Genomic DNA, 26,278 nt, shown 5'->3' on the forward strand with positions numbered 1-26,278 from the left:
AAGGTTTCATTGCTGTGGTGGTCCACCGCTTCGAACGGTGTCTACCTTGCGTTGAGTACTCGCCGGCTTGTCTATTACTTACGATTGTTGCACGCTTCTAAGAAAATATTCGGCACAGCGCGAAAGATTAATAACGCCATCTCAAGCTCTCCGCAATCCTCCGAAATGACCTCACCCAAACATCCTTTTCCTCCTCTTTACGCCTCGACGGCTTCTTCTCCAACTATTTTCATACCTGCGGCACAGTTACAATATATAATCGGCCTCCTTATTCAATGCCGGATAAACACCGGAAGCTGCTTTGCTATTTGACAATGAGAGGAATTTCATTTTGTTCCTTACCAGGAAATTATATGTTCGGTGAAATTAGTACCGGTACAGTAACGTTTTAGCATTGTGCCAAATTCAAGGAGATGTGACTAAACTAATTACTGTTCGTTATCGTTTTGATTGTTGGTACTAAGTTTCAGGGCTGTTTAAACGTTAATTCGTTTGTCTATTATAGAATCTTGGTGATCGGTCAATTAAGTAAACGTATTTTTAGTTAACGTTTCGACCCGGATATGGGCCCTCCTCAGAACGATTTATTTATTTAACTGTCAAGAACAACAAAAAATTTTTTTTAAATACTAGAAGTACAATCAGACATTAAATATTGTACATGTAAAATAACTAGAAGAGTGACAATGACTACCGTCACTCAAAGAACATTGTCTCCACAAATTGTAAATTGTGAATTCGACTGCATCTTTGTCCGCTTACTTTTAAAAAAAAGGTAAATAACACTCTAAGCCTACCTCTTTTCAATTAATCAAATTGTTCTCACTAACCAATAATATACAATGGCCCTAAGAGAATTACATCTACAATATTTAATGTCTGATTGTACTTCTAGTATTTAAAAAAAATTTTTTGTTGTTCTTGACAGTTAAATAAATAAATCGTTCTGAGGAGGGCCCATATCCGGGTCGAAACGTTAACTAAAAATACGTTTACTTAATTGACCGATCACCAAGATTCTATAATAGATTATATACGAGGTCGAGAATTCCTACTCATCAGTTAATTCGTTTGCTTAGGTTGCTGTAATTTTTTTTAAATAAGAACTTAGCATCGCTTTATGGTCGTAACGGCATGAAATTATTTCAATATTAACAAGAAGATATAATAAACTGACCCGACAATACTGACTAAACCCAAAAAAAAACACCGACAAATTTGCTCATTTCCATTTTGTATCCAGCACCAACTCTCCGATTACGATATACCAAAATCTGACAATAGTTAACGACTATACAGCAACCAAAACTAACACTTTTTTTCTGCGTAACATGGTATTTGTTACAAGTTCGAAAAAGAATTGAATCAACTAAAACGAGTCTCTTTCTTTTCATAAATCCATTTTTATCATCCAAGATAGATGTTTCATAACCGTACGTTTGACTAAATCGTATACGCGGTGTCCAGAACCACTTTTCAAGATGAGGATCGGGTCAGCTAATTAATTTTTTCATTATTTCATCACTGATTGTGTATGCTTGATTGAAGTGACAGCTGATATCCACGATAATTGAAATCGAAGACAATGTATAAGCACAGGCAGTGGTTTTATTACTTCTTTAAGTACCTATGATCGTTATCGGTCTGTCGTTATCAGTCGTCTTACGAAATACGCTTTCAGTCGAGCAGCCGCAGATCAATTTCAAGAATGCTCGAATTCCGGAGAAAAAAAAAAAAAAAACTATTCCGAAATCGAGCGGTGCCAATATAAGATTTTTCGACGCCTTCGGAATCAATGAACGCAACGCCTTGAACTGAATTTGCATTGCGTTCGTGCAATCTCTTTCTCTCTCTTTCTCTCAAAAGTGTGAATTTGCAATTGTGCAAAATACAATCTAAATTCACAGGTGATCTGCGGAAAAAGGTAAAACCAAAAAACAACGTTGTACCGCGTATAGGTTATATTACGTAGTTATTTCGAGTTGGCAATACTGCGGATGAATTCAAAAAATGGCGGGAATATTCGGCACCGTTAACATCTATACGAATTCCTGCGAGGCTAGAGGAAAAAAAATGTTGCACACCGAGGTGTGTGAAGTTTATATTATACGAGGGTCGGAATGATGCGAAGGCATTCTTTTCACATACATACAAGGGAATGGGACTTCTTCTGTATCTGCACACGCGCCTACATACACCGTATATTACAAGTCTGAATACCGTTGGCGCCGCGAAATCTTCACGCCCATTGTCGAGAGAATAACCTTTTCGCATAGGATCGAGCGTTGCGAATTAATATCGCAGGATTAGGGAATAAGAGTCTGCATCTGCAGAATATACGTATATTATGCCTTACAAACCGACGCCGCGCGAATTCCACAGACGTGCGTTGGTTGCCGTTCCGTGTAACGGGGGGGGAAAAAAAAAAAAATAATCAAATAACAGGGGAAAAGAATAGAAGAAAAGAATCGCAATTGCCTGATCGCGACTCGCGTCACTACCGCTTTTACCCGATGCTCGTTTATTCCGACTATGGCGCGTACATACGTAACTCGGCGCCGTCTTGAACGCGCGCGGTATTTAAATTACCCTGCATATCCAGGCTTCCAGACGCAATCCCGACACTCTGCGAAACAGAACCCAAAAAAAACACTTTTACACTCGCCATTTGCGTCAGATACAAATACATGCGTATAAATTTATATAACTACGCGTAACGTTTTACATTTTATTCTAGTTTATCAGTATTTTCAGTAATTTCAAACGCTTGATTCACCGTTGATTAAAATATGCCCAGTTAATTTTTAAATTTATGACATCTTTCACACGTTATCTGTACAACTTGTAGGTTAGTCGATATTTTGGTAATTCCATGCGAACGGTTCTTACTAGGTAATAAATAACGAACAATACGTTCTTCGTTTACATATTGTATTGACAGATCTTATACCAAGTATTTTTTCCACAAGTTTTACACGTTTTTTAAACAATTATTTGTGTTTAAAACCCGTGCGGATGAATTCTTATTTATAGTTTGCGATTCCTGCGCTTCGGCAGCAACGGATGAAGAAATTTTTTTCTTAAATTAAAGACGCAATCGTAACAGCATTCTGTGCAAAATCTATAAACAATTATACGTTGGTACGAGAGATCCCCGATGTCGGAAAATTTTCCATCTTATTTTCAGACTTTGTAAAGATTCTTCGATACACCTCGTTTCATTGAGAACGATAGAAACCGCCTGCATTACGTCGTTAATGAAACCGTACAGCGATATAATCTGAATCTGAACGCTCCTTCGTTTTAAAACAGTAAAAAAAGCGTCGAAAAATCTTCTACGCGCGGCTACAACCTGAAGGAAAGATAAAAATGAAAAGCGTAAAACAGTATCGAATACAAATGAAAACAAGTCTACGTGTAAATATATCTATAGATACCTACGTATGCGGTATACAGATGTAGTTGTATTCGCGTGTGGCAGGTGGATATGGGGTGGAAAAATAGTATAATTAGAATGCCTTAACCCCTCAAGTATTTTAACTCGATGCTAAATCGGTTCTCGCCCGCGAGTATTCCTGCAAATTTTTTGCAAATGTACCGACACCGTCGGCGCCACGCACGTGTCGTCACTCGGCTGTGTAACGCACAATTCACACACCCGCAAAAATTTTCTCCAACCATGTGTTCCCCGACGATCCTTTTTACTCTTATTTTAGAACCTGCCAATTCCGAGTGATCAAAATTTTTTGCAAGGTCTTATTTCTCCCCGTGATATTCACCCTGTGTATTTGCCTGTCCGACAACCGCGAACGATATTATAGTTCTTCGACCGTATAAACTGTATGTATGTATACACGATATATATTTATATAACGTACTCGAATACCGCTCTGATATTCCTAATTCATTTCTGATTTACGATGTCGTTCTCCCGGCTTTACAAGAGTCTAGTATCGTGATTCTTCATTTTTTTTTTCTTCTTCAAACGAAGCACGTTGTGCGTAGTGAGTTCCAGGGAAAATCTTTGACACAATTTTATCGATTTTTTTTATATAGATATATCGTATGAATGTCTCAACGTTACGGCTAACTTGTTTTTTCAGGGTTCGTACGCATAGGGAAAACCTGGAAAACCGGAAAAACTCAGGGAGTTTCTTACAGCAGGGAAAAGTCAGGGAATTTCGAAAATAAGACTGGAATTTTAAGCTTCTTGAAGAAATAAACTTGTTCTTATACGTACGTTACTTGATATCAAACCTCCTTTCGTTTTTTTCTTACTGAAAATCGCTGGCTGTTGTTTGTAAATTAGTAGTCGGACGGTAAATTAATTACTAGGTAATGTTGAAAGTATTAGTATTGATATGCAAAAAAGTTGTCATTAATCAGCGGCATATTTCTTGGTAGGTTACTGAAAAAAATCCTATTTTCAGGCTGGAACACTTGGAAAAGTCAGGAAATTTCGGGTTCCAAAAAGCGTACGAATGCTGGATTTGGTCCGAAACAAAATGCGAGTTCGATTCTATACTAATTATGTGACAATGCATCCTATTTCCTCACGTCAGCTGCATCGCCAGTTATTGTTACATAATTCGTATAGAATCGAACTCGCCTTTTTTTTCGGGCCGAAAACAAGTTAGCCGTAACGTTGAGACTTTAATACATTTTACCGTTCATTAATGGGGTCCCAGTGGCTCACTATTTTTTTTTTTTTAGTCATCAAAACTGAAGCGAGTTTTCTTTCTATTGAAATTTTATGTATCTATGATCAATGTAGCATTTGTTTCTCCTGTCACTTGCGTCGCTAGTCATTGGCACACAAAATTTGCTTAGAAATGAAACTCGTTCTAGTTTTGATTTCAACAAAATAGCGAGCCACTGGGAATCCATTAATGAACATTACTGTACTGGGAGCCATTGTCGCATAATTCGTGTAGAATTGAAGAGAAGGACATTAATGAACATTAAGTACGTACTTATATGTTGTTGTATTTATTAAAATTTAAATCGAAAAACCCATTAATTTTTTCTGCGTCATTGATTTGAATTTTTTACATTATGTTAACAATCGTGTACAGAGTTTTTCATTGGTATTAATTTTCTAGCATGTACACAATTAATTACCATTGAACGGTTCCAGGAATCACATTCTGATTCTGGAACAAGGAAAATGATTCAAACTTGACGATGCGCTAGATAGATAATTTTTCTTCTCGCTTCATGAATTCCGTCTCTAAGTCAGTTCGTCGGCTAAAGTTTATCCGTTATTTGAATAGTGATTGAAATTTATACTAGAAATTCCTAAAATATTTTGCAAAAAGAATTTGATTTACATCACCACATTTATCTAAAACATGTGTGACTAGTATATATAATATTCTCTATCTTTTTCTGATTGTGAGTCACTCGTACGATTAAAGTTGGCGTGGAAAGCACCATGCGTGTCTATATATGTGTGTTAATATGGGGCATTCTACGTCAATTCGACTACGTGGCTGACCCTCACCCTCTTGAATTTGGTCCGAGATTTTTTATATTGCTGTTCTAAAATTAAAAATCATTCCGATTTTTTTCAGACTTTTTCTACCTCTTCCGTCGCCCCCAGAACTCCTTAAATGATGATGTTTCGACGATGATTGCGTCATGTTTGAAAATTCAGAATAAAAATACAGAAATTCTATGGCCAAAGCCAAAAACATTCCAACAAAAATTAAAGTGGGCATGCAAAATGGCAATTTTTTAGTTTATTTAATATTTTTTTTTAGTCATTTCGATATATTTTTTGTTGTTGTATTTATGAGGCCTGATATGTATTATTACGGCAACAATTTGGAAATTTTTATTAAAATTCAATATTAAAAATTCAAAATGGTTAAACCAAAAATGATTTTTAATTTCATTTATAACGTATCGATTGTCGTTGTATTGGGGAAGACATAGGTATTGATCCCTGAAACTGTTAAGAAAAAATCAGAATGACTAAAAAATAATTATTAATTGGTTAAAAAGTGAATAAAAAATTAGGATGCTTACCTGTCCACATCAATTTCGGTTGTAATTTTTTTTCACATCTTCAACAATGTCGCAATCACTGTCAAAGTATCATCGTGTTAGGAACGCTGGGGGTAGGAAAAATCTGAAAAAAATGGGAATGTTTTTTTAAATTTCGAACAGCGATATAAAAATCGCGGATCAAATCCAGGAGGGTGAGGGTCAGACCCTATAGCCGAATTGACGTGGAATGCCACATATGTAGTCAAGAGGTAGACACGTCCCGATTTCTTTGTGGTAAAAGGATACGGATAATATTTGGTGATTCTCATACAAGTCGAGTGCAGTCAGTCAGTTGAGGTGGAGGTGTAACGTCGCGGTGGGGTGACAATGAATGCCAAACCTTCGCATTCCACCGGTTCACAATGCCTAGAGACGTGCATTGTCAGCTTGCGAGGTTCTGAGGTCGAGACTCGTGTATACGAGATGCTTATTCGCCCGCGTGTTTTTTTTTTTTTTTTTAATTTGCAAATGCACCTGATTTGTTGCACGCATACGTGCCAGTGGGGGGGAATTGATAAATCGAATTCATTGATTGAAGTTTATGGCGGCACGCTGGTTAACAGATTAAACCCATATTCGTTGTACTTGTTCGTCGATTGTAGAAAAATTTTTGTCACCACGCAAACGCGATCGTAAAATGATCGTTTCGAAAAAAAATTTCAAGTTATTTCATTGCCAAGGAAAATAAAAAATTATTGAAATACGATTTCCTGAATTTGCTGGTAAAACTTGAAGGGTTCGTTGAATAATAATAATCGTCGAATAGTTAGATATAAGCATGCCTGTATGTACGATAATTATAGTATCGTAATGGCTGTTAGTTGTTTTGACTAAATTCACGAATCGAAAATAGTTGGAGTTTGAAAAAATCAATTCACACGGCACATGCGATCGAATTCAGTGTCCCAAATTATTTACCTGTAGAAAAACAATCTTTGTTCATCCTTGCAGGTTTTGAAGAATTACGTTTTTATGCGAGAGTCGAATAAAAATCGAAAGAAAAAAATACGACAATACCTGCAAGATTAATTTAAATATCTTTCACTTCTGATTTTCAATCGCAGCTGATTCCCCGTAGAATTGAAACCTTCCGAGAACCGTAAAATTTTGAAGATCGTGCTGGAATAAGAAATGAATTTATTTTCAAAAACCAGTTTGACATTAAAGAAAGGATCACCGGGTATAACGACATAACGCGAAGAAGTTCCACCCTCGTTCAAAGGTTCTTCGGTTTGTTAGCCGTTGAATAGAGGAAAGCAAAGGAAGAAAAGTGCATCGCACCACCAGCAACGGCACCGTGACAGGGTCTCAGGGCCCCGATATATCTATTTTTCTTATTGCCCGCGTACTCGACCGCCCAGAATCTATCAGATTTGTCATTCAGGATTATACGAACAGCGACGGCGTCGGCGGTCTTGATTTCCCAACCGCTCTGTGGTCCGGATGCGAAAATAAAGAAACCTCAAAAAGGCGCTCCCCGAATGAATTACCCAAGAATAGAAGATAGGATTCGGTATTCGACGAATTATTACAAGTCGCAAGCTGGGGGAGGTGTTTTTTTTTTTTTTTTATATCAAAATACAAAATTAAAAACTACCGGAATTATAAACAAAGGCTTTTATACAACGCAACGCATGTTTTACGCGTTTTCTCACACTCGTGTTTGGTACGTAAAGTAACTATATTAGCGATGGTGATAGTGAGTCGTCACCGCGCATGCGCGGAGTACAATAAAGAGCATTTTTAAGTACCAAGAGTTAAAAGTGGTCCTCTCTGTACTCTGCGCATGCGCAGTCGCGATCAAATCTGACATTACGCGACCCTAACCTCGATTTTGTGCTTCGTGAAAGAAGTATAATAATAATAATTTAATAAACACGCAATCTACGGCTATTTGTAATAAAATCAATAAAACGTATCGATTTTTGACCAACCAATCAGCCTACTACGAAGCCCAGCACAGCTAGCCTTTGTGCTCTAAAACGGCGGTCAGCTCGAATAAGGCAATCGCTATTTATTCTCTTTTTCCTGTCTACCAAAAAGAGCTGGCTTAAACGTCTTGATGAAGCTTATTCACTCTGGATCATCAATCATCGGATGATTCAGATATCATTGCCTTGGGAAATCAGAGGTTCAATGTTATTATGTATTTTCTTTAAGAAGATATCCGAAGATTTTGTTTTACAAAATTATGATAACCATTTCGCATACCTACGTAATATCTTTTTTCTATGGGCAAATGAAAGGAACTCTTCGCGTCAGGTATCGATAAGTTTTTTTTCATTTTTACGGATTAATAAATTCAAATGGCTATACGGCGGAGCATCAAAATATTCCAATCCTTCAAAATCTTCTCCTGCCATTTTATAATGAAATTGTCGCTTTCTCATGTCAAACCAGGTGCAACTAAGTTTTGTGGAATGTTTCAGAATATGCGAATGTGCCGAATCTTGTGAAATATTTGAAAATTCACATTGCAATCATTTGATCGTCTTTGTGATCTTGGGGAATCCACCTAAATACGACAATTTTGAAATACAATCGTGAAAGCTGATTGGAAATATTTTACCGAATGATCCAGAACGATTTACGGCCAGTTTGGTACTCGTTCGAGATAAATCGGCAACGATTCCCAAACATCGCGATAACCTGTAGTACATTCTTGTTGAAAATGTCACGTTACTAAAAATGATTCAAATGTGTCACCAGTTTGCTAATTTACCAATGAACGAACGAACGACTGCCAAATATTCAACGATCGTTAGTGAAACGGTCTCACTATATGCGAATATTTAATAATACGGTGGTTTGAAATAACTCCGATGTATATTTCTGTACAGAAAATCAGATGTATAGAAAACAAGTGCTAATAATAGCGATGATAATAATAGTCACATAAATATACCTGAATAACAACAATCACAACGATAGCAATAAATCGGCTAAGTTATGCCGCAACTAGGCGGGACTCGATTTTTATACGAAAAAATTGAGGAGCAAACAATTTTGTATCTGGTGCGAGAAGACGATCAGGAACGGAAAACATGCAGAAAGGATTTTACCGCGCAGATCGCTGTTTGTTAAAAAATATTTATCACCACCAATTTGTTAGAATTTAGAGACGTTTCTAGTGCTCTGGATTAATAGAATCCCAACCGTCGAGCCACTGAGGGTGATAGAAAAATTCCTAGAACGTTTCAGCGTTATTCTTAAATTTCTTAATCGTTGCGAACTTAGGCTTCCAGGAATTAAATGTCGTAAAAGTAATCGTCTGATGCAATAATCACGTTTCAATATACATATATGGTAAAGTTTATTAACTTTCCATCATCGATACAGTAAACTAGGTATCTCAAATTTTTCTTCGAGTTAGATGAATCGAAAATGGTAATACATCGTAGAAAATATTAAGTATAAATCCGAGTGTTACGCGTTAGAAAAAAATAAAATAAAAAATAAAATAGTACGTAATCGATTTTCAGTCCACGCAAATTTTCTAATCGACGAAAAACAGAGATCTTCGTTGATTTCCTAAATGTTTGTCAATCGGTACGTATATCAATATATGTAATTCGAGTTGATTGATACTTTAAAATACATTCACTGATAGAAAAATTAGACGAAAGGTGGACAAGCAATCCAAGCGACAAAATATTGAGGAAACAGTCATGTTACAGGTAATCACCTGACATTTTTTTCTTTTGAAGTCGGTACAAAACACCAATTTTCGGGCTACAAATGCAGGTATATATAATAGAATGAAACCGAACTTCCGGTCTCTTGTGACGGTGGCAAAAAAAAACAAAAAAAGAGTTCGGAGTTTACCTTATACCCTCAGCTTATAAGTACGTTATAGAATCTGTTCGGCGCCTCCAGATGGACAAAGCACCGCGTGAGCAAGCGTGAAAAATGAAAGAAAAAGAGGATCGAGAGAATAGAAGAGACGAGGTGAGCCGGCGCCTGCAACACCGATCAGTCGAGACTTTTATTCCGTCGATTGAAACTTCTCGGAAGTCTGAAGTCGGCTCGGTAAAGTTCCCTGAAAGATTCCTTCGGTGACAGATTTTATTCAAAGCCTTATACGACGATGAATGGGACACCAGACCGTCTGAATGAATGGTTGAAAAGAAAGAGAGGGAAAAAAAAAAATGGTGTTCAAATAATCTCCGGTAGTGTGTTTTCCGACGGTTATACTGAAAACGAATTAGAGAAGGTTTTTACTGTGTGAAAAGGTATCGATTTTCAGCAAATTTTAGTGACTCAACCCATGGTAGAAACAATTTGAATATTAATTATGGCGTTTTTGATCGGGTTATAGTCTTTTTTAGCTAATTTTTTTTCCCCCCATAAACATCTCTGAAGGGGTTGATTGAAAAAAATTTACCAACGCGGTTATTTTCGGAGTGGATAAAAATAGATTCTTGATAATTTGTAGAGATGTTTGAGCGGTGAACGACCTTGACTCCTTGACCGTGAATGACACGTACAAGGGCGGAAAAACGTTGTGACACTTTTGTGGTACGGCGCAAATGTGGGCGTTTAAAAAAAAAAAAAAAAAAAACACGTCTTTACTCAGGGTGGCCACCCGTCTGAAAAACCGGGAAAACCGGGAAATGTCAGGGAATTTTGTATGTCAGGGAAAAGTCAGGGAAATGTCAGGGAATTATTTGGTTGGTCGGGGACTTTTTATAGAACTCACGGATTTCAAAAGCCTTGTCCATAAAATTGAGATGCTATCACCGCATCGTCCCAATTGTTCTTCTCTTCTTATTGACGATTATAAGCTTAGTTGTTGATTGTCACATGAATTCAGTAGTACGAGCAGACATCGGTCTGATTTATCTATGGCCGTCACTGCGTGTGGAGACGCACGTTCACCGACGCGTAATAGTCTAGAAAAAACGAAGCCTCAGTTTTTTGGCAATAACTCAAAAAGTAAAAGCGCTAGCGAAAATTTTAAAAAGATTCTTAAAGAGGAAGAAATTTCCAATGAAAAAGTACGAGCACCCGGAATTCTATCTTCAATATTAGTAATTTTAATTTAACGCTGAACATAGGGCTCTGCGCAACTGTTACGGCATAGACGCGCCGCATCTAGACAGTACACCGCACAAAATAATTGTTTTGCTGTAATAAATATCAATTTAAAAATTTGGATAAATTGTGGTGTATTCTTAACACTTAAAAGAAAAATGTCCCGTTGGAAAAAAATTTTTAAGTTTATTTTTCAAAAAGTTACACATTCGTTAATTAATCATAATTCTTCAAACCTCGATTTTCATTGCAAACAGCATAAATTTTCAAATAATATCTCTAAAAATATTTCGCTTCTTGGAGCCCCTTCTTAAATATATACTTAACAAGACCACGGAAATGGAAATTTTCATTTTTTGTCAACTTTCAAAAATCATAATGAACGGAATAAACAACTTTTAAAAACTTTTATAACTTTAATATATTTAACCGGACTTTACCTAGGTTACTATAGTTTTTAGTGATTTCTGCACAAATTGTGCATCAAAATGTTAGGGAAAAATAATGATTTTAGTCAGGGAAAACCGGGAAATGTCAGGGAATTCCGTGATCGGAATTGAGTGGCCACCCTGTTACTACATCGATTAGAGTTTCGTCGAGGAAATCATAGTTTTGGAGGTCGCTGAATCCGCAAATGAAATAAGATATCCAAAATTCAAAATGACCAAATCAATTTCGAAAAGTAGTTAGATATAAATCAAAATTTGTGTCTTTGGAGTTTATATTATCTTTTGTACTATGTTAGATATTTTCTCGCATCTACGCCCTCAATGTCAAATCAACCCAATCAAATCGAAATCCAAATTGGCAATCGCCATATCGAATCCACCATTTTGAATTTTGGGCACCTGCTTTCAGATGCAAATTCAGCGACTTCAAAAACTTCGAGATACTTAATTTCGTCGGAATCTAACTGTTTCTCGATTTTGGAATCAGCCATATTGAATCCGCCGTTTTAAATTTGGGAAATCTGATTCCCCAAAATCTGACAAATCTATCAAATCTTTTTTCCGTCACAAAAGCGGCACAAAAATCTCATTTTCACCACTACACCGCTAAGGGGTAATAATAACCGGTGCAAAATCAGCCTGTCATAAATAATCCGAACAAAAATGACCCGTGAAATATAAATATCCAAAAAAAAAAAATTTAATTAAATTCCACCTTTGTTATTTTTGTTTGGGTTATTATTTCTGGATTATTTGATCCTGGTGCCGTTTTGAACGGTGGTTTTTTTTTTTTCTCCTTTCCTAACTTTTGACACAGACGATCCGGTATCCCATTCGGAACGTTAATAGTGAGAAGGTTACGTACCTACACAGGTATAACAATGAACAAGGTATAATGGGCACACGTCGCATTCAAGCGAAATCCCGGCGCAATAATTTATATTAGGCGCCTCACTGCTCACAAATCTGCAGACTCTGAGGAGCGGAAAATACAAAGGTGCGAAAATGAAGGTAAAACGATCCGCCGACCCGCAGCAACGGACGTTTCCAACGGTCGAATTCCGGGATATTCTTAAGAAGACCCGACTTTGGATCAATTACGCAAATCCTCGTGCCTAATGCACCGCTCAATTTTACACCCGAATCGTTCGCCGGATTAGCATATTAGTTCCTCACCGTCGTTTCTCTAAATCGAAACAATACACGCTTTGAACGGTCTTGAACACGGTAAGATTTTCCAATCTTAATCCGCTGGTCTAATTAACAACTCCCCGGGTAATTTATTCTCCATCGGATACGAATATGATTTTTTCGCAATTGTCCTTCGTTGCATAATGTGGTTAAAAAATTTTAGAACGCAATTAAATTGTGTACGCTGATATCGTGCATGAAACGATATTGTATAAATCTTTTCCTTGCGAGTGAACAATTGACAATACGTTTCTTTGAATGTTAAAAACTTTTGTCATCCATGATTTTTAAATAAAGCACGACGCTTTAATAATTCTCTGCAAAAAAAATCAATTTTAGACCACTTACGTGTCGTTTCGTATTATTGAACAAAAGCTTTGCAAAATTTCTGAGAAATTGAGTTACGAAAAAGAGATAAAAAAAATAGACGAATAATATACAGACGGAAATTGGCCAGTTCTCAAATGTCGGAGAAAAGAAGATTATAAATAAGAATTAGCGAAATCTAAATCGAAGTCAGAATCTATGCATACATACATCATACATATATTCGTATATCAGAAGCTGATACGATATGATAAGAAATTATTATTTTCACTATATACATATATATATATATATATTATATATACTACGCGGCGGATTAATTTCGTGTCTAACCACTTCCTGGATACGTGTATAATATACCGCACGTATGTATATTGTAAACGAACACACGACGCGCTTTTACGTTCGGATATACGTAGGTATTAACAATCATTTCACGTGCTACCAGAGATTAATTACTCATACCCACACGGATGCGGAACACACTCGTAATTATTATTATACATATGTCATAATAACCAGTATTATCTTGAAATCTTGGGCCGGTTAATTCAAACACGAGTCGAGGTTCGAAGGCGCCCTGCGGGCGTGTGATGCTAATAAAGCGGCATGCCCGAAGAACCAAAGCCTGTACGAACAAAGTGATAATGTGCAATAAATTCGATAAGCATGAAAGATTGTATCGGCTGGTTGACACATCCTAGTTTTTCTACTACCTACTAGTTTCACGTAACATGTGCCATGCTCGACAAACGACCGGTTGTTTTTCTTTTGATTAAATCATTTCTGACGTATAATTATAAATTCTTAAATAACTAACCTCAACAGTCGGTAAAATCACATTGATTTAATACAATATCGGGTAACGTGGCATCTGATTTGAATTCAACGTTCGGTGTTTAGACGATCAAACGAAAGGGCGACCTTCGACAGGATTTGATAGATTTGAACGATCAATGAGACACGGAACACGTTCAAGAATTGAATTCGTTTGATTAGAATAAGAATATATTGTTTCCATTAAATTCGACGAATGCATTAAGTGACGTTTGTTTCATCATTTTATCCCGATTCAACACTTTTTGGCTCGGACTGTACGCTCGATGCGTTGCCTTAATCGCGTCTCATAGTCTTACACAAATTGCCGCATTTCAAAGGTTCGATACCTTCTCGATCTCAGTGCGAAAAATGCAGGTCGTAGGGTTCGACTGATCGGGTCGTCAGAAATATACAACGCCGATTAATCGGCTCATCTGTAACTGGACAGACGGTGTCGATTTAAAATTAGTAGATAACATGCATAGGAAGCTGATCGAGAAACTGGATAATACTGGTTACAGGTACCTGTATACCTTATATGTCTATATATAATGATTGCTCCAAACGACGATAATCCCGCCTTAAATCCGTCGTTCTAATCAGTAACGATCGCATCAGTGGTTCTCGTAATGACTTAATCATTAAAATAATTATCTCCTTAACTAATTAAACGATTCGTCGCTCGGTTAATTAATTGGAACGAAATCGAATCCCTCGCACGTTTATATGGATGAATATAACGAAAATGATCATATAATTTCTTCATTGGTGCATAAGATCATGGTAATTTGAGAATCGGAATATTGAGATTTTCAACCTTCAATTTTTTATTACTTTCCACCGGAATCCACACGCGTGGTGAATTTTTACAGTTTTCGCCATGAATTAAAAATTATATAGTTTTGGGGACGAAATGAAAATCTAATATGCGTTACTATTCTTTCGGATTCTAGTCACTTGCAATATATTTTCTTGTAATTATTGTAATAGTTGAATGTCGGTGCAACGACGGATTGACGTTAAGAGCTCGTTTAATTGAAAAAATGTACTCGGTTGAACAAACAGATCAGTATTGGAATTATTATGCAGGTTATTTAGTATTGACAATTGTTACAACATAGAATAGTTCTTTTTTAACATGTTCTTGTAATTGCATAAATATTTCGGCTGTAACAAAAAACGAAAATACGTTGACTTCGATCTGACATCTCAGCATACGAATGTCTGAAAAAATTCTGGATGGTAGTAAGAATATAGAAAGTTTGGTAAATAAAAAGGCGTTATATCGAATTTTTAAAAATGCAATAATCTATTTTATTGGAATCAAAGTACAGAAAAGTTGAAATGTAGATAGGTCGAAGTATAAACATCCATAATATATAATAGAATCGTTAAAATGCGTAAGAATGTTGCAAAATACCGATATACATTCTGCTATTCTACAGTTTACCTTCCCACACTTTTGTTACTTTTCTATCCTTCGGCTTTCTACAAATTTTGGAAATTTTTTAAAAGAGTTTTTCGCAACTGCGAAAATTCGATATTGCAACGCTTCTGTTTTCTGATCCTTCAACATTTTCACATCCACTCGAATTTTCCAACATAACGATCCGATAGTATGCAATTATAACGTATCAGTCCAAAAGAACGGAGAACAAAATAATTTAAAAAAAAAACAATTGATACCGAGAAATTTTCCTCGCTTCGAATTATTACACAGCTTTGAATTGTGAAAATTGCGAATAAATAATTGAAGAAGGGCTGTGAGTGCCTTTTTAAAAAAAAAAAAATAACGTGGCAAATTTTTAATTACAACCATGCAGGGAAGAAAAATTCCTTTTTTTTTTTACTTATTTTTAATTTCTTGTCGCATGCACTTGCACCTTTTTCTAATTCTCATCTTAAATTAGGGAAGACGGATCGGAGTCGTTCGGACGAGAAAGAATGCCCCATATAGTCAGTCGGTCCTTGTAATCCGTGGACATAATGCCTCGGCGGTTCGTGTATACCTTACGAGTGTTTGTATCTGGCATCACAATCTGCTTTGCGAGCGCAGCAGGATGCGTAGATTAAGATGCGTATCTCCGACAAGGCTATTCTTCTTTCTCAACACTCTTGTTCTTTTCCGTCACGCCATGCGCCATGCGGCTACAGCCGTTGCCGCAGCTACCAGGCAGACACACGCTGAACCAGAGTCCAGAAATCGGTGTCACCGATCAGCTTGAACGCGAAGCGATCCTATCTGGAAGAGCTTTGACGGCTTAACGTACGCGAGTCTCCTTCGCCGCAACCCTGACACTCCGTGGAATTGTAATTTCTGTGTATGGATGTCGAATTTTTTTAATATGGAAAACGCCCCGCTCACCGGGACTGTCTTTCAGATCGTAATTTCTCACAGCGTTGCGGAAGAACAATTGATATTCGATTCGCCATTTTGAATTATGGAAATCTGATCTCAGATTCAAATTCAGTGACCCCAAAAAACCGCTAGATACTTGCTTTCGTCGGGCGGAATGAAGCAAATTTTCGGATTTGCATCCGCCATATTGGACCCGCCATTTTGAATTTTGGACATCTGATCTCGGATTGAGATTCAATGACCTAAAAACCGCGAGGTACTTGCTTTCAGCACTATCGAATTATTTTTCGAATTCGCATTTGCCATATTGATCCGCCATTTTGAATTTTCGACACTACTGCTTTCAGACGCAAATTCAGCGACTTCAAAAACTTCAAGATACTCACTTTCGTTCGAATCAAACTATTTCTCGAATTTGCATCCGTCATACTTATTGGATCAGCCATTTCTGTGTCGATGTTGGATTTCTGGAATCTGAAAAAACACCCCACTCAGTGGAGGATCTTTTGGATAGTGATTTCTCATCGTTGCGGAAGAATAATTGTAGTGCAAAGACGAGATTCGTAACTGAAAACTTAGATACTTAGAATCACTTTGGAATATTTGAAAAAACTAACAGACCCGTTCAATTTCACTCGATTATTCCAGCATTTGGCATCTTTACATTATCAAAAAGCTCTTCGTAATCTACGATTATAATATACGTTGTGTCGAATAACTTTACTAGATTCAAGATGTATAATTACCTCGATGTTGGATGACATATACCTAACCTTACTTCATACCGAATAAGACGAAGTTTAATAATTAGCAATCCAAGCAAGTAAATGAAACAGCTTGTTGTTACAACCTACTAATGAGTAATGTAAAAAAAATGTGACAACTGACATGTTTTTCTCCCGAGGATTGATGGACAGGAATGCCTCTCCACGTGTTACACCTAGTCGCATATTGTGATGGTCTTCGTTTCCATTTACCTCTTAACTACAATAATTTCTTTCGTCTTCCTTCTTTATTTCTGCATACTTACATGTGTCTCGCTGCACGTCCGAAGAATGCAAAATCGATAGGACGAAAATGTTAACTTGAAACGTATATCGTACATGCAGCAGCTCACGGTTTGGTATTATAATACCGTATGAAGTATTAAGTAATACCCAATGCCGCAAGAATTGCAAATGTGATTCAAGTGCCTCGGAAATGTTGAACGAGGTGCGAATCAAACCCGATTCCACTCCTGCGGGGCACGGCGTCCGGTTTTTTCTGCCATGTTGGCACGCTTGTAACACGTATCTGGCTCTGTGTATGTTTTTCATATCCACGCATGGTTAGATGCTTTGTTCCAGAAGCACGACGATATAAATTATACCTATTTACACCTAACTAAAAGTATCTGCGGTCTATTTAAAGGGATGCTATAATCAGTTCTTACCGACCGCGTTGAATATCATATATTTTCGCCAAAATCAAATTAATTTCGAACAAAAACAAACTTGTATATCGTTCTTAAAATCATGCATAGCCTTTGATATTAGCGAAGATAAAACACATTCATCTCAGTCGGTAAGAACTAAATAATAGCGTCCCCTTAACCGTGACCGCAAACCACACCGATCATTAATCGATAAAATCGATAAATCAGTATATGCAGTACTCGCAACTTTAGAGGGCAACAATTTTTTGCTATTCCATTTCTCTTACAGCTGATATCTTCTGAGTATCATAAGGGGGCATCCATTAATCACGAGAGACTCACGGGGGGGGGGGGGGGGGGGGGGGGTACTTGACGATATCACGATTGATCACACGGGAAGAGATTGATCACGTGTATTTTTTGGTGCATTTTCTCTAAAAACACCGAGTATATTTAGAGATTTTTATTGGTTTTATCACATTTTTAACCCATGCTCGCGAGTAGTCGATCGGCGAGAAAAATCACGTGATAATGGGCAAGGGGAGGGGGGGGGGGGGGTTCACCAAAACCTCATGTGTGATCACGGAGGACGAGGGGGGGGGTCTAAAATTGATTATAAAGGCATCACGTGATTAATGGATGCCCCCTAAGAAAGAGGCAAAAAAACTAAAAAATATTTAGACTGAAGATGAATCGTTCAAGTTTCACACAAATATTATGCACAAGAATCTTAGAACTCCTGCGAAAATCGGGTAACCTATGGTAAATATATCTAATAATAATCTTGTTCAACGGATATTTTTTTTTTTTTTTGAATTACCAAATTTATGGGCCCCGGAGATCGCGTAATGTGTTATTTCTACGTGGCAAAATTTTGTATTTTTTTTTTATTACGTTGTGATGGACGGCCCAACCCAGTGCGTATCTGATGTAGAATTTTTACATGTAACGATACATTGTTACTTCTTTCGTGGATTCTTTCAATCGTGTATTTTCACTTGGAAACTGTTCGTTCGAAGTTTGTAAGAAATCGTATATTATCAAAGCCTCCACTTTTATTGAAGAGTCGACTATTTTCCCAGGTGATTTCAGTATATTTAGTTATTTTCGATCGAAATGAAATTAATCCAGCAATAGATCAGTTAAAAATCGCTGAAAATTATCGAAAAGACCTGGAACCCATTTGAAAATCATGTAAATCGGTTATTTATGTACAACAACTATTTAATGCATGATCAACTCAAATCTCTCTCTCACGAATTGCTATTCGAGGAAATTTTGTCTTCCTAATTAAGTCGAAGCCTTACGCATCTGTGTACACAATTCTGTATTTCACCGAAACTCTGAGTTGAGAAAGAAACATACGATACGGGTATTATTCTTTTTTACAATACAAAACAGCTTTTACTTGGAATAAAAATATCCAGCAACGATATAATCAAGACTAATAACTTCTTTGAAGACGTAAAAACACGTAACAACGGCAAGTTTGTTTTCGCTAAGGAATGGAACACGTGAAACTTTGTTATGCCGTACAAATACTCGAAAAGCAACGTTTATTGAGCCTTTGCAGGTGAACCTTCATTTTCACATCTCAAGCATATCAATCGAATAATACTACATAGAATGAAGGCAAATAGTATACGTGTTAACTGTAATCTTAAAATCTCTAGTAAACTTAGGTACTTGAGATACTTGAGCATACATAAATTTATCAGCAGATACACATTTCGCAAAACTTATGTAAACATACATGCATGTATACGTACAATCTTGTACGTTACTCCTTGTCGTAAAACAATTGCAAAAGAATGACGAATGAAATATGAATTAGATTCCAGTGCCGAAAAATTCCGAAAGATCATATACATATAACAGGGAAATTTAAAATCTCTCATTGTGCGATTACAATCATTTTATTTGCTCATTTTAGCAAATAACACAATGCCATACCAGTTTTGGACAATTGTACGTATGTACACTCGGAGACAATGAATCTGAGACAGCTTATTTTTTCCACTAGACAGTTATGTTGGCAACACAGAGAAACGTACAGCGCCATAGTCGGCCGAGCGCGAAACTAACTTAATCTCAATAAACATAACATAACCCATGACCCTCGAATCTGTCCTTAAAATACCGCGGAGATAATGACTTGTTGGATTGACACGTATTCTAAGATTAGATTCGACGGTTATGGGTTATGTTTTGTTTATTGAGATTGAGTTAGTTTCGCGATCGGCTGACTGTGGCGCTGTAGGTTTATCTGTGTTGCCAACATAATGTCTAGTGTGAAAAATTAACCGTCTCAGATTCATTGTCCCCAAGTGTACATACATCGTAACAGTATGCAACAAACTGTATAATATCAATTGTTATTTCCGTGCAACTATTCGTTGTACTGTGATTATTAGGTAATTTATATTACGATCTTTACCAAAATGTAAAAGCAAAATAAAGAAATAAAAAAATTCTCAACATCGTATCGCAACATAGTGAAATAATAAATTATATCAACCAAAGTACCATGTTACCTAAATTATAACACAGAGAGATTTAAAATTAAATAATTAAGGGTAATTTCGAGTCGTCAAGTAGAATGCCGCAGACATTAGGTTCGAAAAGGTCGTCGTTGGTGCCGGAGAGTAGTTTTCTACCTTAGTCGCGGTCCTCTTCTTGCGCAGATCTCTGGCCGAGAAGAGGCGGCAAAGGTGAGGAACGAAAGGGAATAAGTGCACGCGAGTCGGCGCCGCTCCGCACACCTCGCAGCCGTTTCCACCCGAGTCATTCGCGTGGTTCGCGGTCAAGCGTCGCGGCAGGGGGGGGGGGGGGGGAGGGGGCGCGATTCGCGCTTGTCACACGTACGGAGGTTCGACTCTCTCCGAGAGCCGGTCACGGGCGAAACCGGCGTCACACTCGACGCGCGACGCTCGACGAACCAGGAGCGCCTCCGTCTCGCCTCGCATCGCGCCGTTCTTCATTTCGATATAGACGGAAGTGCGCGCGGATAGAAAACACGGACGAGGTATAAGATTTAACCGAGGATTTTGGTAGAAGAATATTACAGGATCGAAGAAGCTCAGCGCAATTGCGCGATTTAGGAATCAGATTTTATTAACTCTGCGTAACTCGGCTTGCTAATTCTCAATCTCTTAAAATGCGTTTAATTATTTATTGAGCAACGTTTTCACCGTAGCAGGGATACTAGGTATAACTATAGTTTGAAACCCGCGCGAAACGTAAAGCTGTTGATATTAGATCCAAATTTGTATTAGCTATCACCGATCGAGGATCATAATCGATCGCGCAAAGTTGACGGGTAAAATCTGTAACGTATCGAGCCCCGAAAAGGCGACGAATTCGTTCTCGTTCGATATTCCCGAATCGTCCGCGATCCGCGTGTGCCGCGCGCGTTGCAGTACCTCTCCTCCCCCCCCTCCCCCTCCCGTTGCGATCCTCCCACCTTCGTCTCACCGTCGTCGACGTAGTTCGTCGGTAGTTTTCGTGCGTTCGTCAGTCAGTCAGTCAGTCAGTCAGTCAGTCAGTCAGTCAGAGAGTGAGGCGTTGACCGTGTCGCGACTCGTATGATCGTGTTTAGCGACAACCAGCAGAACGGAGGAGGAGAGTAGCGCGCGTGGCCCGTAATCTAGCCGCATTTACGGTGAGACACAGAGGGAGAAAGAGAGTGAGAGAGGGATCGCTTTACCTCGGCCAAATGCAGAGAGCCCCCGATCACGAGCAGCAGCGAGTGCCTGCCGAGTAGTCGCAGAGTCGCAGTCTCTTAGGTATATCGGACGGTGGCGGTACGTAGAGAGAGGGCTCGAGTTCGCGACGACAATAACATTGGCTCGCCTCTCGCCGACGATGGATCTTATAAACGCGTAGCGGCCGCGATTTCGCTCTCTTACTCGGCGTAGAGTCGCCGCTTATCTCCCCGTGCGATGAGACGCGTAACGACAAGACGTTGAGACCCGCCCTCGTGTCTCTTTTAGTGTGTACCTATCGTTTTTCTTACGCGTGTATTTATTCCTACGTAGATCGGATTCCGAGATCATGCAGGTGCGTAACCCGCCGTTAACAACCGCCGCTCGCACCTCGCGCCCTTAAGTCGATTCGACTCTACTATATCCGACCTCCTTATCACCTGTGCGCCGTTGCTCTCCGGCTATCTGTGCGTTCTGCCCCAGTGACTGCGGAGTGCGGAGAGGCCGCGGTTGTACACTGTGTGCCGTGTTTTATTCTCTTACCTGTAACGTCAACGCAACTTTTGGGAGTGTTTTGCTCGTGCTCGTGCAACGCGACGAGATAATACACAAACGATCCGCCTGTAATTATCGCAATTCTGCTCGCGCTCGATACGCGCGCGTAATAACACGGAGTAGCAACAACAAGATTGCTATCGTTGTTATTATTGAACGCAGTGCTTCGTCACGATTATTTATTTCTCCCTCCTTTTATATACATATACATATTTAAAATTAATACTTTGATCATATAAACTCTTAAACTTTTTATAAAAATACACATCCCGATCTGATGGTCAGTGCGTGTTTGTGCGCGTGCTTGTGATATTGTATTGTTCGAAAGTGATACTTTTGAGGAACTTCCTCGAAGATGATGCATAATCGCCTTCTTCTCGCCCTCGCGGCGCTTCTGGTATTGCTGGTGATCGGTGAGGCGCGTCGCGTCGCTCCGCTACTCGAAGACGATTTGGCCAGGAGACCGCATAGACCGGCAGGTAAGCCAGAGCTGCGACGCTGTCTCACTATCTCTCTCTCTCTCTCTCTCTTTGATGTGCGAGTGGGTAAATGGGTGCAGGATGGATGGATGGATGGACGGATGCACGCGTGTATCGGTGTTTGTTCTCCTCCCCTTATCGCGCGTGGACAACGCGAGGTAAGAAATAAAAAATTTGAAACGAGAGGATGGAACGCGGTGAAAGAGAAGAGGCACGGTTTCTTTTTTTTTTATTATTACGGTTATTATTGTTATTATTAATATTAATATTGTCACTATCGTTCTGTTTTTCAACTGCAATAAATGCGGATGTTGAAAGTACCGAGTAACGAAAATTTTCGGAAAAACTTGTCGCTGTTTCGTGCAACTTTACGTACAGTGATGTGTACTTTGTAAAAATTTTTTAAGGCGTGGAGTTTAGTAAATATTGTTGTTAATTTTCTAGTTCAAATTATTTCCGACAATTCGCCCTAAGTTTTGAAGTAATGATTTTTCCGAATTGTTTTTAATCCCGATAGTCGCTACTGCTCCGCTTCATTCGATTATCTTCGAAGACCTTAGCGTTGGAAAACCATGTTTTTGTAGATGGTAAAAGTTTGATCAAAATAACGAGGCAAGTCGCTAGAAGTATTGAAAATTTATAATTATTATTTATAACACAATGTAAAGTAGTAATAAAACTTTCTTACAACTGGGTGTAATAATCGAGCGAAAAATCAAATTCAATGTAATAAGGAAATAATGATGAAGGGTAATATCGAAAGAATGACGTAGTCTTCGAGGCGGACCTAATAGACTTAGGTAGGTACCAAATACGAAATGTGGGTGTCTGGATCGTGTAGGTATACCCGATTGTATTTTCGTTGGCGCCGTGGGTAGATCGCGAGGGTATTAGGTATGAGAGCCTGTCATCTCAGAGCCATACTTCAGCTTTGAATGATGGATCACGTGTTATTCTCAATCATATATGGTTGCAATATCGTTCTAGCGCGCTGATCAGCTGAGGAATACGCGAATGATGCATATAGTATAGAATGTAGGTATTCATAGGCGACGCGACGGTGGGCTGAACATTTATATGTAATGTGTATACACAATCATGTATTATATATATATATATATCTATATATATGTATATATATACATCCACAAGTAGTATGCGATAATACATGATAACTATTTCAAAGCCAAAGTATACGATTGTACGTGTGTATCATGCATGTGCGTAAAACGTAGGTACCGAAGTATCGTACCGTATACATCCTTATTACAGGATTATAACGATACGCATAATCTTTCTTATAATTTATATATGTATTAGGGTGGTCCTTGTTTAGGGTGTTGACGAATTTTTACCGCCCCATCACTGAAATCAATTTCAAATCATTTAAAAAGAGTCGCCAAATTTTTTCAGATTCTTACAGCAAGTCTGAGACAGTCCGCATTGTGATCGAAGTTTCTTATGGAAGTGACATGAGAAAAACTTTTTTTCGCACTATATATTTTATCGTGAAAGTAACAATGTTCCAAAAAATCTGTAACTGCGAGGTTTTAGTCGGCATTAGTGATACTATATGAAAAAAAATACACATCATCGTACGAGGCAATCTAGACGAATTGCACTTCCTCTAAATAAATAAAAAAAAGTCAGGTTTCGAGGTTGTGCAATTCGTCTAGATTGCTTGGTACGATGATGTGTATTTTTTCCCAGATAGTAGCACTAATTCTCACCAAAACCTCGCGGTTACAGATTATTCGGAACATTATTACTCTTGCAATAAAATATATACTGAGAAAAAAAGTCTTACCTATGTTGATTTCCATAAGAAACTTCGATCACAATGCGAAGACTATCTTAGATTCGGTGTAAAAATCTGAAAAAATTAGGCCATTCTTTTCGAATTATTTGAAATTGATTTGGGGGATAGTCTGGCAAAAATTCGTCAACACCCTTAATAAGGACCGCCCTAATATATATGAATATGTATTGATAACAAGTATGTGTGAAGAGAAGAGAAAATAAGAATCTAGATGTTATTTTAATCCTACATCGGAAGCGATATGCAAATGGCACAGACTTTTCTATTATCATCGATGCAGTCTTTAAGAATGAGAAAGATTTTTTTTATCGTTGGCTTGGTCAAGGGGTGAATTTTCACCGTAGAAAAGATTGACACCATGATTACGTATTTACGTGATTATTAACATTTTACAGAGTGATTACCGTTATTTCTCATGACTTCTAAAGAAATTCATACGATTTCTTCGGATTACAAAGAGTTTCCTGTAATCCTAAATGATTTCTCATACACTACCAATGACTGAACCTTGACGATTGGTAGTGCGACATTTTTTTTTTTCTCAATGGTACCGATTTCAGTGCGATTTCGAATGATATTGACACGTGAATCGCTTCGGTGAAACAAACGTTGGGTTTTATTCTGGATTGAAAAACTTTTCATCCTGAAAATTATTCTTGTTTCCTTTGAAATCTCTACCGCACAGGTTTAGACTCGTCTTCTGCAGCTGGTTTTTGATCGATGATAAAAGCAAAGAATTATACATACCGAGTCGAAATACAACAACAACTGTCTGTGGAATCTGGGATTAAACCTGTTTCTTGAAAACGCGCGTTGACTCATTGACCTCAAATTTAACGACATTGCCGGATGATTTTAACGTCATACTTTTTGCCGAGAGTTAATAATTCCTATTTTCTGAAGATAAAATCTATTACGTGAAAGAATGCAGATATTGTGGGAAATCGGCTTTCGTCGCTGTCGTTGCGAGAGTCAAGATTTGACAATGCGAGATTTTATATCGTAAAACGGGAATGCAAAATATCATCGTTGTTCTTTTTTTTTTTTTTTTTCTCTTCATTTAACGCAACCGCTCCGATCGTGAGTCTGAATTATGAAGAAAAATCGACCAAGAATGAAAAAGCCTGATCAAGCAGTATAAAATTCGGAATAATAATTTTATCAACACTTCGTCGGCGGAGTTTAACAATAAGTAAAGATCAGAAGCGTCTTGGCATCTGAGGTGCTGCAACCTCCGTGAATGAACGCTTCAACTTTTCCTCTTTTTCGTTCTACCTCCTCGCTCACTTTCTCTGCGCATCCCCGAAGATTTCCGGAGAAGATTGTAAAATCTGTAAAAGCATAGAAAAACGCAAGAAACGATTATTTCCTGATAATCTTTCAGAGACCGTCTCTTTAGATCAAAGAATTTGTATATTTTACACGTGCGTATAAATGCGTAGCGTGCGTAAAACGTGCTTCGCGATAAATAAAACATATGTGAAATTGTAAAAAAAAATTGTGTAAAGTGGCGATAAGAGTGGTAAATAAATAACAGTCGGATAGTATATATTTTTCTTTTCCTTAACCGACGATGATAATCCGACCGTCGTATCCGAGGAACTGCATTTACGGATCCGCCTGCATTTATGCATTACACAAATACTTAATAATATATATCTTTCGCTGTCGGATCAACGCGTTTTCATATCCGGCGTCCCGCGGCCATTGCATCGCATGCAGACGAAAAACGTCTGATTGGCTTATTAATAGGCGGTTAACTTACCTCGGTTTTTCACCCAGGTAGCGTGCTGCTGCTGTGCATGGCTTGAGGCCAGCGAGAAATCATCATCGTTTAGTCAAACAGGCTGCCGGCGTCGCGGCGTTGATAGCGTCTCGACATGCGCAGGTATAACATTACACATACCTGCCTTGCACCAATGCCGGCATGCCCATTTACACAGCCGGGCATTACGCACCTATGCGTGCGTATCAGCTCTAACGTCTCTGCGACGGAGATAACGCGCCGGAATACCCGCAACGTCTCGTATGTCAACGATGCGCGGTTGGCAATAGTTGGAAAAATGGAATGTACACT

The 26,278-nt window shown here is 38.2% G+C and overlaps 1 protein-coding gene and 1 long non-coding RNA gene across 2 annotated transcripts in view; one reads left to right on the plus strand and one right to left on the minus strand.

The window, feature by feature from the left end:
• Window positions 1-776: 776 nt before the first annotated feature.
• On the minus strand, window positions 777-10,757 carry LOC124304811 (uncharacterized). The gene is made up of 3 exons (XR_006908275.1): window positions 10,624-10,757; window positions 5,504-5,506; window positions 777-787 (listed from the first exon to the last, which is right to left on the minus strand). It is a non-coding gene; the product is annotated as an uncharacterized LOC124304811 (long non-coding RNA).
• Window positions 10,758-21,110: 10,353 nt separating this feature from the next.
• The window catches only part of LOC124304782 (dorsal-ventral patterning protein Sog), a 65,879-nt gene continuing 60,711 nt past the window's right edge, over window positions 21,111-26,278 (plus strand). The window contains exon 1 of the mRNA XM_046763416.1: window positions 21,111-22,382. Within this exon, the coding sequence (XP_046619372.1) occupies window positions 22,259-22,382 (124 nt within the window). The 5' untranslated portion in view covers window positions 21,111-22,258. The remainder of the gene's footprint in view (window positions 22,383-26,278) is intronic.

This window comes from Neodiprion virginianus, chromosome 5 (genome assembly GCF_021901495.1).
Source record: "Neodiprion virginianus isolate iyNeoVirg1 chromosome 5, iyNeoVirg1.1, whole genome shotgun sequence".
Lineage (NCBI taxonomy): Eukaryota > Metazoa > Arthropoda > Insecta > Hymenoptera > Diprionidae > Neodiprion > Neodiprion virginianus.